Source organism: Lagopus leucura, unplaced genomic scaffold, assembly GCF_019238085.1.
Source record: "Lagopus leucura isolate 7727_CA_CO unplaced genomic scaffold, USGS_WTPT01 Super-Scaffold_100040, whole genome shotgun sequence".
Taxonomy (NCBI): Eukaryota; Metazoa; Chordata; class Aves; order Galliformes; family Phasianidae; genus Lagopus; species Lagopus leucura.
The window spans coordinates 1,347,706-1,365,852 of NW_024962289.1; the positions used below are offsets into that span (position 1 = coordinate 1,347,706).

Here is an 18,147-nt window from a genome sequence, read left to right on the forward strand (position 1 = left end):
CAAGCACTGGTTGTTCTCCAACTGAAGATACAAGGGCATAACCAGCAGCAAAATCTGCTCTTCCAGCTTCAGCATGGTGCGTTCTACAGTGAGAAACTGGACAAGCTGGATGTTTATTGGTGGCATTTGGGAAACTGCAGTACTTGTGTAGCCACATGGGTGAGCAGTGTTCAGAGGAAGCTCTGGCACTAGCAGTGTCTGACCACCAGGTGGGGTTTTGGTGAAGAAAATGGACAAAATAAATGGTAAGAAGAGGGAAGAACATTTAATTTCCAGCTTACTGGAAACAGATCAATAAAATAGTCAGCTAGATATATTAGGTGTAACGCTTACTTTTGAAGCTGTCAATATTTCACTAATAAACATGATGTGCATGCTTCTATCACAGAGATCACTGTTTCTCATTGTATTGAAGCAAGACAATAAAAAAGAGTCTGCACAAAATACTACAGCGCTCCTTGAGGGCCCTGCAATGCCATCAGGCCCTACACGGCTCACACGTGCCACGCACCACCCATGGGGCATTTCACTACAGTAAGACAGAAAACCAACCAACAATTACAAAAGGAAGCTGCTGTGGTGCTATGAAAGACAGAAGCCAGGAGTACCAGAGGAGTAAGAGCTGGTCCAGCCCAGGGGACTGGCACCCCACGTCGATGATGGCTTGGTGTTGGTTAAGCCCGGAGGTGGTCTGGTAGGAGCAGTAGTGTTTCTGGGTACCTTCCATAGTTCATGGGACAGAGAGGCTTGTGTGTGGGAGATTGGGCCGGAGGACCACGTAGACTTGATGTCTGACAGTTTACCTGCAACAGAAAATAAGAGATTTGTGTGTTTTCAATTAGCACCAATGGTTAAACCAAACGGTAATCAAGCTTCTGCACTGCTGTATTACTCCCAGTTTCCAAGAGATGAAACAGCACTCTGTTACCAACTCACTGCTACAAATCCTGCACACATACAACCTCCTTACACTGGGACTTACATTTTCAAAGAACTTTCTATTTGCTGATTTAACATCACCTACGTGCACAATTCCCCTTTTAAGAATACCTGTCTTGCTTTTCAGTAAAAGATGACGTGACTAAAAAAAAAGAACCCCCAAAACAGAAAATGGGCTTAAGTATTTGGAATCTCATTTCACCAAAATTACAATGAAAGCCTTAAAGATTATCTTTCAAAGGTTTAACAGAACGTAACCACTTTTTTTTTCTGTGCAACTCGTTTTATATACTGTAAAGCAGCATTTCCATACGTTCTTCTCATATGCTATGAACATTTCAAAGATCAAAGACCAATACAAATTGTGTCTCTGAACATTCAAATAACATACATAATGTGAAAGCCTCCAGGAGAGTGGAGCAGATCACAATCTGTAACTTCTCACTGCTTAGTTTACTTCTCCTATCAGTTTTTAAACTACTTCAGTACCATTCCTGTCCCATCAGAGCTTTATAAAGTCATTAAAACAAAGCTAAGAATAAGCAGTAGTGTTCAGCAGTGAGTTGCACAAACCTGACTGAAGATGAAGATGCTGAACCAAAATCCCTTATTCACCTGTGTGGCAGGTAGTTGTAGAAGCTTTTGTGTTAGGAGCCCTAGCACCAATTTACCAGTCACCAAATCACAGCCTCTGTTACATACAATCTCAAAACTGCCTCTGTTTATCATCCAGCTCCATGATTTCATATTGAATCACAGGAATTTAAGTGGAAGAGTAAGCACACTCCCACTTCTTGTGAGTTGTAGCGACAAAAATAATTGAACCATGATGATGGTGACATTAACGAGGGGGGAAAAACGTGGTGGTTAAGGAGGAAAGTCTGAGTTTTAGAACTCAGAGCAGCTCAGCCTGCAACACAGCACACGATGCATGCACAGGTTAGATGTTGCTATGTCACTAATTCTCATAGGGTTAACACAAAGATTAGATGAGACTGCAAAAAATACAAGTAAACAGAGCAGGAATGCATGGCACATACAGGAAAGCAAGCCATCCCTTTTCCTTTCAGTGAAGCAAAGCATTTCAAACAGAACTTTTCTTGCTTTGCAACCTGCACGATGCCTCGGGAGGCTGCGGCTTCGTTTGTTCAAAGAAGTGGAGATTCTTCACTAATTAGACAAGAAAATGGTAATACCATCCATGCAATGGACCCTACACGTTTTTATAATGGAACAAACAGGATATTTACATAGCCAGTTTTCTATTATTTGCAAGGAGAAAAAGCTCAGAACGTATTACTCGTTTATTTCTCCTTAAGGAAGGGAACACATTAAGAGCATTTACTCTTGAGGAAGCTTTCCTCGATAGACAGAGCCCCAATTCCAACCCCCATTCCCAGGCAGAGCATCCTCCTTGAGGTACAACCAAACTTTCTCCCAAGCTGAAGATATTTTACAGTTAGCAGCAAATGTGTGAACAAAAAAATCACATCAGCTCTCACTGGAAGGGTGTAGGACCTTGGCAGTAACTCTGTTGCTGGAGAACAGAACGCTTCTCTACAAAGTTGCAGTGGAAATAGATTAAGACACCTGAATGCCAACACAGAGCAATGGCATTTGGCATCAAGTGGAACAAATACATTTTCCTTAGCACACCTCCAGGCATACCATACAGTGCCCCCCAACTGAGCCTCCAGAAATGCTGCCTACCTCGCGCAGGACTACAAAGCGTGCTTCTGCCTATAGCAGCACTACTGTAATACCACAGACAGCACTTTCTAGGGCCTTTTTTTTCTCAGAATGCAGAGAAATGTGAAAGTAGAAAGGCCATTTTCGTACCTGCAATGCTAGGTGCGGATGCAATGCTGCTGAAAGAGCTACTGTAGCCGGAGGCACTAAGCGGCCAGGCACTCGATGAAGGCAGCGTGGCATTCTGAGATGATGTTGGGGATGACCCTGCAGAACCAGCAGAGAAGCAACTAAGAAAGATGGGCATAATGGTGTTTGGTGTGACATAAGCAAATCTATTATGTGCAAATACAAACCATGCAAGGCATTTTCCTTAATCAGCCTGGTCTCTGAAGTCTAGGAATGAAATGTTACAGAAAGCATGAGAAGGGGAAGCAGAAGTCTTTAGTAGAAGAGAAAAGAAAGCTGGCACGGCAGTACATGTATTAGTGCCTGTGCAGAAGATAAATTCTGCATTTCCTTTAAGACACACAACTAAACAAAAATCAGCATTAAACTGTTCAGACTCGAGGAACAGGCTCCATTTATGAGGGTGCTTCACTGGCTGACTTGAGCAATGACCACTACAGATGAACATAAACGTATATGATAAACTAACCTCTTACCACGGGTGATTCGTCCTAAATTACTTGAGGTAAGCACTTCTCCTATATTCTAATGCCCACAAACATCTTTAGATTTTTGCAGACTTTCAGTAAAGCAAGGATATATTTTAGCAAACTCTTCTCAAACTAATAACATTAAACAAAATAGCCTGAAACCATCTTGGTAAATCATTTACAATCTGAGCAGCTATCTAAGCATACACACAATTTCCTTCCTGGCAGTAAATGAAAGAAACTGAACATAAAATAAAATATGTTCATTATAAAGACCAGAAGAAGTGCAGATATTCTCTCTAGCCAGCAACAAAATTAAGTATGTATCCCAGGTGACTTATCATTCCTGACATATGCAGGTGCACTGTGATACTGAAACATCTTTACCTGACTAAGAAAGACAGGAGAGCTCTTTGGAAGAAGACAAAGTGGTCCACTGGGGCAGAACAGAGGAAATTAAAGGGCAATCTTGACCCTCACAGATCAACAAAAGTCCAAAGGGCTACGAATACTCAACTGGAACAGAAACCAATGCAACCTCACCTTATCCAGACTCACTGTGCTCCTGGAGATGCACATACAGACATCAGACTCATGCAAAATAACTCCCTATTAAGACCCCCTCTGGAAATAATCTATTCCCCACACAGACATCCCTGAGGGAGGCTGGGGGTCAAGCAATTACACTAGATTCAGAGCCCCATATGCCCAAAGAGCTGAAAGCAGCCCTGGCTGCCCATAACTAAAGCATCATTAAAAACCAGGGCAAAACAACCACCAAACCCAACACTTTGGTGTTGCCTAACTGTTCTGTGTAGCAGCCCCAGTCTAACCCTGTGTAGGGATTTCAGCTCTATTAATACAAGCTGTGAACGCCACATTCAAGATGCAGAACTCCAAGAGCCTCTTCCTGGCAGGATGTCATGAAAATCCTCATCTCGTTTGAAGGAGTACCAGCAAGGACAGAAACAAACACCCAGGTTACGTGAGCATAAAGAAACAAACTCAGCAATTACACTTTGCATTAGAATTATATTTTTCATATTTAGAAAGATAAAAAGCCAACAGGGTAAAGAAGCATATTATGGACCCCCAGCAGCCACTGCTTTTCATGGGGTTTTGTCTCCCAACAGACTGTTTATTCTGCAAAGACCATCTATATTGACCCTCTACAAGTGGAGCAACTATTTCTTCATTCCACAGACAGATTATATACAGAGCTGATGTACACCTACATTCTGCAAAGACGACCTGCACAAGGAACATCTCAGAGGCAACTCAAAATCACTCAAGGCTGTGGAAAACCCTCCTCCCTCGTATTTCACATCCCTTCACTTGAGCTAACACATTCCAGAGCTGGAAACCAGTTTCTGACTGAATTCTGACTTAGGAGCTTTGCAGGTATCACAGACGTAGCTATCTACCATAACCAAATCCTGACAGCTCCTTCTTGACAGCCTGATTATAATACTCCTGTCCATAATAGTGTTTATTTTAATAGAGTATACAGAACTTGCCTATTAAGGCACACTGATCACAATCAAACTGAGCCATCTTTCCTACGATCCCCTTCCAGTACATCCAGCTAGTAAGCTGCATAGTCCCAGTGGTTTACTGTTCTCTTACAGAATACTTCTAGTTCTGTCTGCCAAGACAAAGGGAATGGAAATAGCACTGAGAAATTGTAGTTTACAAGTTAATCCTGTTGGTTTTTTTTTTCCCCTTTTCTTTCTCTTTGATGGTTTTGGGGATAGAACAGCTCTAATTTATGTTCCCGAGCGATCTCCTAACAAAGCCACAATTACATGTGACAGAAGCCTGCTGCCTCCACAGCTGTGGAACTTTTTTATTGTGACTTCTTAAGTATTTCCTGAAGTGCAGGGGCTTGGTCAGAATGGAGAGAAGAATCTTGTTCAAAACAAATTGGTAGGAATTATATATGTTATAAAAACTTCCAGTGACCACAAAAGTTTATGTTACATCTTGCAGCCCTTCTCAACATAAAAATATTTGCATTCCCAAGGAAAACCAGGAACGTCACAGTCCCATATCGTGTGTTTCTGGATTGTGAGTGAAAGTTCAGAGCAGAGGCTTCTGTAGATAAGGATTACATGCAAAAAACATCCTACACTCATATTATAGGAAGTCAACTTTGTTGGAAAGAAGAAAGTAAATACAGATGTGAAAGTAATGCGTGTGTTTACCTCCACTCTTGAGAAGATAGCGATTAACATCCTGTATCGTGGTGTTTATGGTAGGCCCTGTTGGAACACTTCCAGGAGTAACATCAGGGTCATTTTCAGGATCAATATTCTGTAGTCCTTTCCATGGCACTCCTGGATGAAATTCTGTTCCAAATATAATAAAAACAAGACATTAAGTCACAGTTCTACCAAGTTTAATTCTTCCTATCAGCAGGCACAGGGATTCAATAAATGCAATGCAGAATGCACTTTAATGACATCAGATGAACACAAATGCTCTGCATTTTGTTACCTGGTGGCCAGTTTATGCTGGAGCCATTGGAGATCTTATCACTATCAGTTTTGGCACGTGACCAGCTGTGAGGAACAGCTACAGGTGGGCTGGCAGGCGACTCACTGTTCTGAATCAGATCATAGCGGCCATAAGAGTCATCAATGGAGGACTTTCCTGGAGGACCAATGCTCAAACCTCCAGGAATAGCACCTGTAGTGAATGAAATGGAAAGGCTCTGGTTAGGAGCTGGACTCATTTGGGGAACAGGATTTCACCAGTAAGTAACAAAATATAAACACAATAAGCAACAGCCTCTGAAACCTAAGAATTATACCTATGAAGTACACGGCTGGTAAGATCCAGACTCTCAAGCTAGCCAAGGGAACTCGGGTTACTGCCAGAAGGAGAGTAATTCAAATAATCATAGTGATGGTAAATAGGAATTTGCTGAGGCAGCACGTTACAGAATATCATTGCAGGCACGTCCCCTTCTTGCCACTCCCCAGGTATTTGCTACTGACAGCACAGCAGAGCAATGCCCTGCTGGTCAAACCGAGGGATAAGGAGAAGTACAGGCAGTTGAAGCAGGGATGGGTTGATGGTCACATCCAAAGAGCTCTGGTCAACAGCTCTGTGTCCAAGTGGAGGCCAGCCACAAGTGGGGACCCGCAGGGAACCATCTTGAGACCGCTGCTCTTCAACATCTCTGTGGGATCAAGTGCACCCTCAGCACTTTGCTGATGACACCAAGCTGAGTGGTGTGGCTGACACAATAGAAAGGAAGAGCTACCACTCAGAGGGACCTGAGCAGGCTTGGAAAGTGGGCATATGAGAACCTAATGAGGTTCAACAAGGCCACGTGCAAAGGTGCTGCTGCACTGGGCTCAGGGCAATCCCAGATGTGCCGACAGTGGGAGAAGAACTAGATGACCTTTAGGGCCCATTCCAACCTAAGCCATTCCATGTTTCTGTGATTTGAAATATCGACAACTGGGCATAAGCAGTAGAGTATCTACAGTTTATTTTTTGCAAAAGAAGAAACTACTGTGAAAGAGCAATAATTCACACTGCTTATAATAAAAAACAGGATACAAGAGAGTTAACAGAGCATCGTGTTCTAACATAATACTTGCACATGCTGCAAACACTAATGACTTGTTTTATTTGAACTCCAAGTTCCCAGCAGTAAAATTCCCTGAACAAAAGAACCAGAAAGGTCTGCCTGTAAGAAGTTCTATGTGCAGGAATTTCAACATGGCTACAGAAATCTTAAAGATGTCTTAAAGGGTGCTCTGTACTACTTACCAGCACTCAAAGAAATGAGCAAAATGGGAAAAGATTGATAACTGCAATGTGACTCAAATCCCAAAAAGCCAAACCGACCTGGAAACTAAGCAGGACGTACCGTGCTTGCTGGAGTTCTGGTCAAGAGAAGAAGCAGCACTAGACAGATTATCCATTGAGTTGGGATGTGTCCACTGAGGAAGGCGAGACTGGGACTGAGAAGTGTCCTTCACTGACAAACCACCAGTAATGTCCATGTTATTTACATTCATGTTCGGGTTCAGTCCAGCTGAAGGAAAACAGGTCGTTAGACATCCCTGATACACTGGAGGATTTAAGAAGGTGTCTCTGCTTACCAATCCAGCTAAAGGAATTATTAAATATGTCTTTTTAGACATTTATACAGAGATTCAATATGCGTGTTTTCAATCTGCTCTCAGAACATTAATTTAGAATAACACCCCTAAGAATTCAGAAAATATTAAAGTATTGCTAAAAGGAAAAAAAAATAAAAAGGTAGGGATATATTTTATATCTGTTGGTATTTCTACTTGCAGTCTCTCTCCTTGTCCCACAAAAGGCATTCTCAAAGAATGCACTGGAATGCTAAGTTTAAACCAGTGAAGAATTTGCAACATTCCACTGCTGAGCCAAAGTATTCCGAATGTCTCACCAGCGTCCTCCTGTGATGTCTGCTGTTCTGTTTTGCTGGCAACGTTTAAAAGATCTTCAAGTAATTAACTCAAAGGTAACACAGAGAGCTGCTTCTTGTCGGCGCAGGTATTCAACTATGCGAATATATTCACAGAAGTAATGGTTTTCAGAAAGTATATGTATAATATATAAGTAGGGATTCATTTTAATCTGTTTCAGTGACACAGATCTGGGCCCTTTTTGATATACAATCCTGCACGTTCGCAGATCTCAGGAAGCTGATACAGTCAGAACCTCTCACACTCTGCAAATTCTTTTGCCTTCTGATGCTCCCTGCTGTAACAGCTCCCCATAGTGGTGATAACCACCTTCTTAACTTCTGAATGGAAGACAAAACTTGGCAATTCTATCATATACTGCATGAACAGAGGCACAAAGAGATTATTACATTAATTCCCCTACTTCATAAAGTCCATAGCATACACAGTCATGAAGAACAGGTCTCAGGGGTTTTACTGTCACCATCTCAAGGCTCTGAGTACATTTCTTTGGACACGGATCTGTGTATCACCTACCACAAAATGCCCAGTGAAGAAGATTTCACAAACTTCCTGGACAATTTTTTTCCAGTATCCTACTTCCCATGGAGCAAATGAACGATTCTTAATGTTTAAGGATCTCTTTTTATCCAACACAAGTTGATTATTTCTTGCATTAACAACGTGCACGTACCACTTCTTAGAAGCTAGCTGTTATGTTTTTGAAGATGTCTCTTGAATCATGCCTTTAAATTGGCCAAACAATTGCATTTTAAACTCAGCAGCCATGTTTTCAAAACATCCAATCATCTCCACAACACTGCATTCCATCAAACCCATCTGGATCTGTCTTGAAATACACTGACCAAAGCTGATGATTCACCAGTGCTGATTAGAGTGGAAAGGAGATTTCAAGTGACTGTTCGTAGATAATATTTGTTCGTCTTAGATTTTAGTATTAAATTCACATTCAGGGCTATGTACCTAGATAAGTAATTAGCAAATCTTCTGTTCTGCAAAGCACACAGATCACTGGTATCAAAGCCACAGTTTTGTTTAGGCATTTCAACAATATTTAATACACATTTATTTTGTATTTATTATACTGTAGAGCTCGTACTGGAGGATAAAATAATGACAAACACTCCCTCTGCCTTCTGCATATGGAAGTGCTTTGAGGAGGAACACATACCAAGAGGGTAAGGAGCAAAGGTGTTCGGTGAAGACTGTTGCTCTTTGGTCTGCAGGTCAGGAAGGCCGGGAGCCTGGGGATGGGGTGAAAAGCTATCCATGGCTGATTTGCCTGCAGAGGGGTGCAAAGATAGATGTGGAGGGGGAGGCTGCTGCTTCATAAGCAGGGCCTGGGCCAGCTGGCGCTGGTGCTGCTGGATCTGCTGCTGCATGTTATTGATTGTACGTGCAACCTGGCAACAAAGGAGAACAGATCAGTAACTGCTCAATTCGCAATGACTTAAGATTTCTTATGCCCTTCTCTACCCTTAGATAGATCTCTTTACAAATAAAAATTGACTGAATTAAGTGCTGAAGAGCTTTCCTCCAATAACTGAGAGCTGTGAAGTAAGTAGCTTTATCCCCCCAGCACTCTTCGCCTCCCAGTACTCAAACATGCACTATATTATTGTTCCTAAGGAAGCTCTAACTGGTTTGGTATCATGTTCAATCTCTTTAAGCTTTTCAAGCCAAACTCTGATGATGGAATTGAATTGGCAGCCAAACCTACTTGCTGCTCCTGTTGTCTCATGGGTCCGGAAACATTACGCTGAGCCTGTAACATCTGCTGCTGGATTTGTAAACGTTGGTACGCCTACGGGACGGAAACCAGAGGTCAGAGACTCTAACATATACAAGAACCCTAACAAACTTGCCTGAGCTGATCTGGTATGATACACAATAGGGAAGAAGCATTGGAGTTTTCTGAAAACACACAACGAAGCAAATGTAACGATCTTGTTAAGAACGTATTACAAAATGCATTTAAGTTCAGCACTGTTTCTCTTTAAATCAAACAGGCTACTGAGTAACTTCACCAGCAATATGGATTCATTCAGCATAGGAACGTGCTTCCCTTCTGAAAAATGTGCCAAACAAAGGACAAAATAAAATATAAAGTTATCCAAATTGGGTAAATATCAACAGTTATTTTGTATTAGTCTTTTTATTCTGATAGCACATTGCATTCCATCAGCTGTGTGACTTTACTCCAGAAAAATCCCATAACTTTAATGGCATTCACTGGGCAAGGTATAATTTCCCTGAATCATCTGAATTCGAAATCCAAAGGAGTTCTGTACAGGTATTTCCCAAGTAGCTTTGTACTGTCCAACCAATGTCATGGCATGAGATCAGAGCTGTGCTTCTCAAAACTGGGACATACAGTCAGACATGAAATACCAAATCTTGTTACTAAGAGAAGAGTTAGACTAGCACATGACATCAGTAATGAAGGTGGTCTGTCAACCACAATTTTATATATTTAATACAAGCAAACACTAACGAACTGCTGGCACAGAATATAACTTTTAAAGAGACCTATAATATATGATTAAATAAAACATATATTTGCAAATGTAGCAAAGATACACAACTTTCCAAAAGCAAGCAGTCCTTGCAGCGTGATCAACATTCATACCATTAAGAACAAGAAATGCACCACACACTTTATTGTTTACTGAGGTAATGAATGCAGTTCTTACGTAACTCAGGTGAGTTGCCAAGCTTTCTGTCTTGTTATGTTGTGACACTAATTTCCCAGTTGGTCAATGAGTTGCACATGTTTGACTGTAACAGGCAGATTTAGTGCTGTTTGATAATATACAGTTGCAACAAGACTTTTTAGTTCCCCTGATATGCTGTAAAGGATAATTATTCCACAAAGCCTGAGGCAAAAACCATGGTTTTGTTTCTTTTCCAAGGAAATCACTATCTAATTGCTTTAAATATCTGCCATGTCCATTTAAAGATTTAGCTGCTATTCTCTCATTTTACCTTCATGCCTTCCATTCACATTTAGAGCTTACTTGCCAGGTTTTCACACTTACCAGCTGCAGCTGATAGAGCTGGTTCAACATCGTCATATGCTGAGGATTAATTGGCGAGGTTAATAGTGCAGGGTTGAGACCAATGTTTTTTGCTGCAAACTGCAAAAGCTGTGCTTGAACCTAAGGAAGAGCAGTGTATTAAGCACTGTATATTCACTTTTAACACTGGTAGCTGTGTAAGATGTAAGAAAGAGTCACAAGGCATCAGTTGAATAATATTACTATTGTATAATTGTGTAATAAATCATTAAAAAAATACCAATAGGCTCTAAGTAGGTCTTAGTAACAACACTCACACTTGTATTTACAGAAGGTAAAAGAAAAAAAGAGAATGAAGTCCTCAGCTTTCTAGGAACACTGCCTTTTGCAAAAAGGAGCGAGAGAATCTGCACATACAGATAACAGAGCACCCAGGGAAGAACATTTCACCATGTAACATGCTTAATGGCTGCAGAGCCTCAGGAATATCACAGAGTGTGCAGGGGAGAAAGCACGCAGGAGAATTCCAGGAAAAGGGAGAACATAAGACTGGAAGTTCCATCTCACCTGAGGGGATAGAAACTGAGGCACTTGAGCACGAAGACTAGGCTGGGATGAATTAAGAGGTTGCACTGGCGGTTGCTGCGGCTGTTGCATGGTCCTGGCTTGTGCTGCTCCGCTATTGCCAAACATACCCAGATTGCCACTCGGTATCTGAACGGGACAAGAAAGACATCGACCTTGAAACGCTTCACTCAACACAGAAGCTCAGAGTTCCTTATCCATGCAGCCTTTATCCCCAGTGACTGTGACTGGCACAGATAAAGAATCCAGGACTGTTCTGGGAGAGGCCTTGTTGATAATAAGGCTCAGAATCAGGCACTGAAAGCACTGCCATACATCCTACAACACCCCAAACCTGCCAGAACTTTGTACAGGTGGCAGAACAAAAGGCAGCTGAAGGTGAAGACCTCTTTTATAAGGATGCATAAGGCTGGAGGTCACAAGATGAACAGTGAAAAGTACTCACAAAAATATTTGTATTTATGCAAGAAAACAGGATAATGAAGTAATTGAACTCACATTCTAACCATTAGGTTATCTAGAAGTTTTTATACATATTCATTTTACAAACCCACTGATAATAGATGTGCTATTAGAGCTGCCTTCTCTTCTGATATGCGTAATGGGTTTTAAGTGCTGAACAAGTACTGCCTTTAGAAAACTAACTTAGAATATGCATAATAGAAGCCACAACAGAACAATATATGTATATATATATATATATTTTTTTTTTTTTCTTATTTTAACTAGTACTTCAATTCATATGGCAAAATTAACTTCCACACAAACAAGAGCAGTCCATGACCTCTCCATCTCGTTGTGTTTACGAATCTTCCCCTTCACCTCCTCTCCCTTCTCCTGTCCTTTCAGTTCTATCCAGGGGCCAAAACTTCCCTCCTGCACGATGCTGCGTTTGACCAGAGAAAGCTCGGCTCCTTTCCTACCACCTGTCAAAGCTGTGAGCTGCCTTGACATTTATGACATGAATAAATAAAACCGCATCACTTCTCACCCATCTCATCACTGAATAATTACTCTAGCCAGGAAGGATGAATCGGAGCAATGTCTCTGTCTTAAAGTCTGTGACAATTAGCAGTGCCTCAAAAAAGAAACCTCACATCAATCAAGGTTGAGCTACATCGGGGTTTGCTGGTATAAATCCATAACGCTACAGCGTCTTCTCAATGCATGCGTGTAATTAGTAGGCTAATTACAACCAAGCAGTTGTTTTATGTCCAATAACATGAAATGTTTACACAGCAGGTAGCTTCTTCACTGATATTTCAAGTGAACAAAGAGTTTGTGTGCATTTTCAGTTCAAAGCCCCATTTCCAAGGGGAAGGGACAGGTGCAAGCTGCGAGTCTGAGTGCCGCAACTCAAGCTGTGACCTCTCTGAACAGCCTTACCTGTCGAGAAGAATTCAAGTTTTGCATGCCCAGCCCTGAGGCAATCCCGCCCAGGGTCTGATTAGGGAGTGCACTGTTTGAAAGGGGGAGCTTCAGGCTTGGTGAAGGCAAAAATGGTGAAGTAGTGGGCTCTTCCACTAGGCCGCCATCCTGATTGGAGAAAGAAAGGGTGAGCTGCGTGCAGTGCCCAGGAGTGAGCAGCACACAGAACAGTTGCCCATGAGAATATAAAGGGGCGTGGATGGGTAAAAAAAAACAAAAATGGGTGTATATTAAAAAAAAAAAAAGAGGTATGAATGATGGAAATGAAAAGCATGGGGTGAAGGAAGAAGAGAAAGAGAAACAGCATTAAGGTACTGTTTTTCTTTACTTTGTCACACTTAATCCACAAATGCACAACCACCCTCTTCCACCTCCCAGCAGGAAAGGAGGCTCGAGCCATCCAGAGCCCCAGGCAGCCCCTCGCTAACGCTGGGATGGGGAGAGACCTCACAGGGTTTGGGGAGGTCTGCATTACTCTGCTGAACTCCCAAAGCAGAGCACAGACAGGCAGTGCAATGCTCCTGCTAACCCTGACAGGCTCGATACATGAATCTGACACCAGCCTGCATTTGGTTCCACATCACAGCTCTGTTTGTAAGAAAACATTTTTGCATTAATCCCCTCTCCTAACTCAGACACATGAGCCTCTTTTAATATTCTCAGAGCGGTGACTTATTAATATCCACTCTGAAACACTACCGCACCCACGGAGCACAGATACTTAAAACCAGTACTGACAATGTTGTCTGTGTGGCCGTGCTAGGAAAGCCATGAAGGCACTGCCCAAACCCCCAGGAGGAGGCACATAAGGAGCCCCCTTTCCTAACGGGGCTGCAGGGCTGAACACGGATGTGATGCACATAAAGCAGCCCCCGTGGGGGGCAAACAGCACAGCAGAAAATACAGCACATCCCATCATCCCCAGTCTAGCAGGCAGCACTGTGGGCAGCACTGCGGTGGGGCACTCGGCTCTCTCTCATGCTGGGCTTTGATGTGTGGGCAGCCTGCAGCAGGCACCATCAAACAGTGCTGGTGTACAAAGCGCGGCTCCAAAAGCAGGCAGAGGCAAAGCCCTTTCATTTGCAGTGTACCAGACTGGTGTTTTTCAAGCAATGTTTTCAGTGCAAAGAAAGGCCTTTGTACAGGTGGGGAGTTAGGTTAGATCAGTCATTAAATCCAATCCTCCTTTGTTAGCAAAGCAGCCCTGTCCTCATAGCAGATACCCAAACAAACGACCTCATGCAGCACGGATCTCAGGAAATTTCATGTCCTAAGATAATCTTGAGAAATGCATTTTCAACAGTTCTCCTTTGATGCAAAGAAAGTTTCTCTGCTATCAGGCACACTGACACTTGACATGCTATCTGACTGTCCTAGGGGGACACTGACATTTTCTAATGATATCCCCAAGGCCTTTCAGCTCAAGATATTTTACATTCTACTGGACATCAGTCACACTCTACAAACAACTGCAGCCTGCATGACAGTAACAGGTTCAAGGATTTCTGCTCTGATCACAGACACGTGTTTCCAATTCTGCCCCTCTCTCTTTAAAGTGAAAACCATTTCAAGCTCTGTGTGCACTCTCTTCCAGGTGCCATTGTTTCCTTTGTGAACAGAACTACTGACCAAAAGAGACCAATGCAATCCCCTCCCATGCCCCAGATTACTCAAATACTGTCCCACTGATATTCTTTTTCCTCCTTCTGGAATGAGGCACTGCTGGGGGAGGTGGAGAACAGCCATGTCAGAGATTCGGGCATCTGATTTCTGCTCTGTTCTGCTCTAGACCACCATCACCTTGAGCGCGTTCTCCGGCTGACCTACAGCACGTGTCTTTGGTTTTGTTTCTAACACACTGTTTGCATTCACTTGGGTTTGATTTTCTGAATTTAACTTAATGCAAGAGGCAGACTGCTGCACAACTCTGTGCCCTACAGCTGGGGCCGAAATCAATTCATTTCACATCAAGTATTCAGCCACTCTCAATCCAGACCAGGTGATACCTTCACTGCATTTAGCTTCATGGAAAGGACTTGACACAGCTGCACAATGCTACCAGAGGCAGTATTTCCTTCTACACGTATTGAACAAAATGCACCATCCTTATGCCCAACAAAACACTACTTTCAGGACACTGGAAGGTCTCTCAACAGATGCATGTACTAGATATGACAGAATGCAAGCACTGTTAAGACATTTTGGTGCTACGAGCTATGGACAATTTAGCAGAGGATTCCTGGGTCCCTCAGCAGCCATGTGCCCACAGCAACTGTCACCTCATGAATGAAGGACCTCAAAAAGCAGTCCTGTATAAGGATGAAGTACCTCATCTGCTATCCCAAAGGCAAAAAAACTGACTCTTGGGAATGACAAGTGGGACAAGAATGGGAGGAACCGGCTGGAAAAAAATCCAACACTATATCTGTATTAGAAACAAGAGAATAGTGCAGGCAAGTAGAGTGTTTGTGGAAAACCATGATGGCAGTGAACAACCACCGAGACTTTTACACCTCAACAACAGAGAAAAAAAGCAGATTGAAGACCAAAACAACAGTGAAAGAGGGGCTTAATTTTCAAGGAGAGGATTTCCTACATGCTCAAGAATTTGGGAGGATATTTGCAAGCAGCATCAGGCCAAGGAAGACAGGATCCTATGCTGGTGATATGTGGGAAAGCATAAGAAAGAAAAGGTAGAGGATCAAAGTAAATGAGAAAATAAAACACACCAAACTTGAGTTCTAGTGCTCCAGAGCAGTACCTGAGCCCAGGCAGTTTCAGAAAAGAGCCAATGAAACACACGAGGCTCATTTCTGCTGTCCTCCAGGATGCTGCCAGGAACACCTTACATGCATTTCTTACAGATCTGATGTCTCCAGAAGACATCACACAACATCTTCAAGCAAACCTGATGCCTAAGCACAGCATGCTTGCCACCAAGTATAAGGTAATATGGTTGAGATCACGTAGCGGGGTACTGCTAGGCTGGATGTTTGTTTTCTCAAAGCCACTGGATTTTCTCCTTTCTCTTTTTATGGTGTTACAGAGCAAGATAAGATAATATCCTGAAAAAGCAATGCAATTAACAAAGCACTGTGTGCCAAAGACTGACACAGAATAAAGAATACATGAGTTAAGTGCTGACACAATCAGCTGACTGAGGCAGCAGTGAGCACAGTAACCTAGCTTACAACTTCCTGAAGAAGAACCTTGCATAACTCATGGAAGACTAAAGCTGAGGAAAAGGATAAGGGCAAGACAATAGGTAAAATGAGGAATGTCAGCCAGATTGCTTTGTGCAGCTGTGGCACCAACCACGGAAACGATGACCTGATCAGAAAGAGAGGCAGCTCCAGGTTTGTGCTCTGAAGCATTAACCTGAAGGACAAAAAGGCTCTGGAGAAGAGCTACTCCAGTGTCATGAGATGTAAATACAGAGAGAATATCATAGGGAAAAAAATCTGTTCTTAGTGAAGAAGCTGTTATTTGTTTAATTCACTTAGCAAGTTGCTCAACACTAACAAATATAGTTTGGGATTATTTCCTCTGTCATATTAAAGTCACTGTGACAGATTATGCCTAGACTGACAGATTTTACTTGCTGTATGAATACTAATCATTCTAGTACTCCCTTCTCAATACCTGTGTTTAACATATGTTTCCATAATTATGTGTTACGCTGCATATAACACACCCCTCCCTTCTGCAATAAATGTACTGCACAAGATATTGCTATTCAAGAGAAGAAAAGGCTAGCTGGCATGCATGCACTAATTCTGTGACCTCCATGATGAGAGGGATCTTTCAATTAACACACTCATTGAGGCTGGACACAAACAAATAGTTGGGTATTGTTAAGGATGAATTTCAAGTGGCAAGCAGAGAAGAAGAGCCAGGTAAAACCTGACGTGTTAGGGAGCAAGGCTGTGATGGACACAGTGATGCCTAGTGTCCTAGTGCACTGCTGTGCTGATTTTCTTAATACAACACTTGGGATCTGTCACAGCTCACACCTTAACTTCAACCATAATGCTATACTTAAAGACTGTAAGAAGGGTGGACAGTTGGAAAGAACGATTATTCCTGGTCAATAAAGTTTTTAATACAGTCTGTTAACAAGAGTAGGTATCATTCCTGTCTCACATCCTCTAAACGGCTTATGTAAAATGAGCTGCTTTCAGCACAGCTCGTAAAAAAGGCACTGCTTTCTGCAACTGAAAAATAAAATATTATAAACTTCTACAGACATTTCAAATAACTCATGAAATAAAGACTGGCACCACAGAATGCTTACTCCTGATGAACAGTTTTGGGTGGGAGGTGTTTTGGTGAGTTATTTGTAGGGCACTGCGTCAGGTTGTCACTCCCATTTCCTACTGAAGATCTGGCTGCACTTTTCCCTACATTCTGTTCTTTAGGCACTTTGAATCTTGGACACCACTAACGCCTGAACCCTCCTCATTCATTGCACAGTGCTGGAAAATCTGTTGTATGCAACCACAGGAAAGGAAGCTCATCTGAGAAGCTGTTTATGACTGTCTGCTCTTTGACTTAAAAATACCTCAGCTCCTCATTGCTGACTTTTCTAAAACCCTGAAGCATTCAGTAGCATTCAGTGGTATTTCTCCAGTGTACAGTCTTAACCTGTGTACCACACTCACACTTCTGAACCTACCTTGTCAAGGAAGGTGGGGCGGTCCATGGAAGACTCTTTGGAGATTGGTGGTGGGCGGCAGCCAAGGGGTTTGGTGACCATTCCATTATAGTCGGTCACTCCCATTCCACGCTTGTCCATTTCCACCTTCTTTTCCAGCAGAGCACCTTAGGAGAAAAGGAAAACGGATTCAAGAAGGTGGCACAAAGGCAGTGAATTTGCCAGCATCAGTGCTTCCTTTTACAAAAGCAAAAGCCCTCAGTAAAAACACGTCATCCAGCTGAACTGGACAAGATCAAATTCTCAGAATCATGAATTTGGGGTATTTTTTTCCATTAAAGGGAAAAAAAAAATCAGTTGCAGAGACACTTACTCATGGCCTGATCGAGATTCATATTGTTGCTCTTCAAGGCCTCTTCCGCTGGTTCTCTCTGTCAAAAATACGGGTCACATTAAGACAAGAACTCATCGTGCTTATAAGATTTCAAAGAAAACTGAGAAAACACATCATAGTTCTGGATTTAATATTTACTCAGTGACACAAACGTCCACACGTATTTTTCTTTTCCCCTCACTGCAAGAAAGATATTGAGGCCCTGGAACGTGTTCAAAGGAGGGCAACAAAGCTGGTGAGGGGTCTGGAACACAGGGCTGATGAGGAGAGGCTGAAGGAGCTGGGAATGTTCAGCCTGGAGAAGAGG

The 18,147-nt window shown here is 42.4% G+C and overlaps 1 protein-coding gene across 11 annotated transcripts in view; it reads right to left on the bottom strand.

The window, feature by feature from the left end:
* The window catches only part of TNRC6C (trinucleotide repeat containing adaptor 6C), a 71,091-nt gene that overhangs the window by 3,398 nt on the left and 49,546 nt on the right, over nucleotides 1–18,147 (bottom strand). For 4 of the 11 annotated variants that reach the window (XM_042883747.1, XM_042883740.1, XM_042883739.1 and 1 more), the window contains 12 exons: nucleotides 17,820–17,877; nucleotides 17,468–17,613; nucleotides 12,751–12,924; nucleotides 11,347–11,493; nucleotides 10,801–10,920; nucleotides 9,483–9,566; nucleotides 8,934–9,165; nucleotides 7,171–7,338; nucleotides 5,784–5,975; nucleotides 5,492–5,635; nucleotides 2,779–2,895; nucleotides 609–803 (listed from right to left, as the gene is read on the bottom strand). In XM_042883747.1, coding sequence (XP_042739681.1) covers nucleotides 609–803; nucleotides 2,779–2,895; nucleotides 5,492–5,635; nucleotides 5,784–5,975; nucleotides 7,171–7,338; nucleotides 8,934–9,165; nucleotides 9,483–9,566; nucleotides 10,801–10,920; nucleotides 11,347–11,493; nucleotides 12,751–12,924; nucleotides 17,468–17,613; nucleotides 17,820–17,877 — 1,777 coding nt within the window. The remainder of the gene's footprint in view (nucleotides 1–608; nucleotides 804–2,778; nucleotides 2,896–5,491; nucleotides 5,636–5,783; nucleotides 5,976–7,170; nucleotides 7,339–8,933; nucleotides 9,166–9,482; nucleotides 9,567–10,800; nucleotides 10,921–11,346; nucleotides 11,494–12,750; nucleotides 12,925–17,467; nucleotides 17,614–17,819; nucleotides 17,878–18,147) is intronic. The other 7 variants (XM_042883748.1, XM_042883743.1, XM_042883750.1 and 4 more) reach the window with 4 other exon arrangements.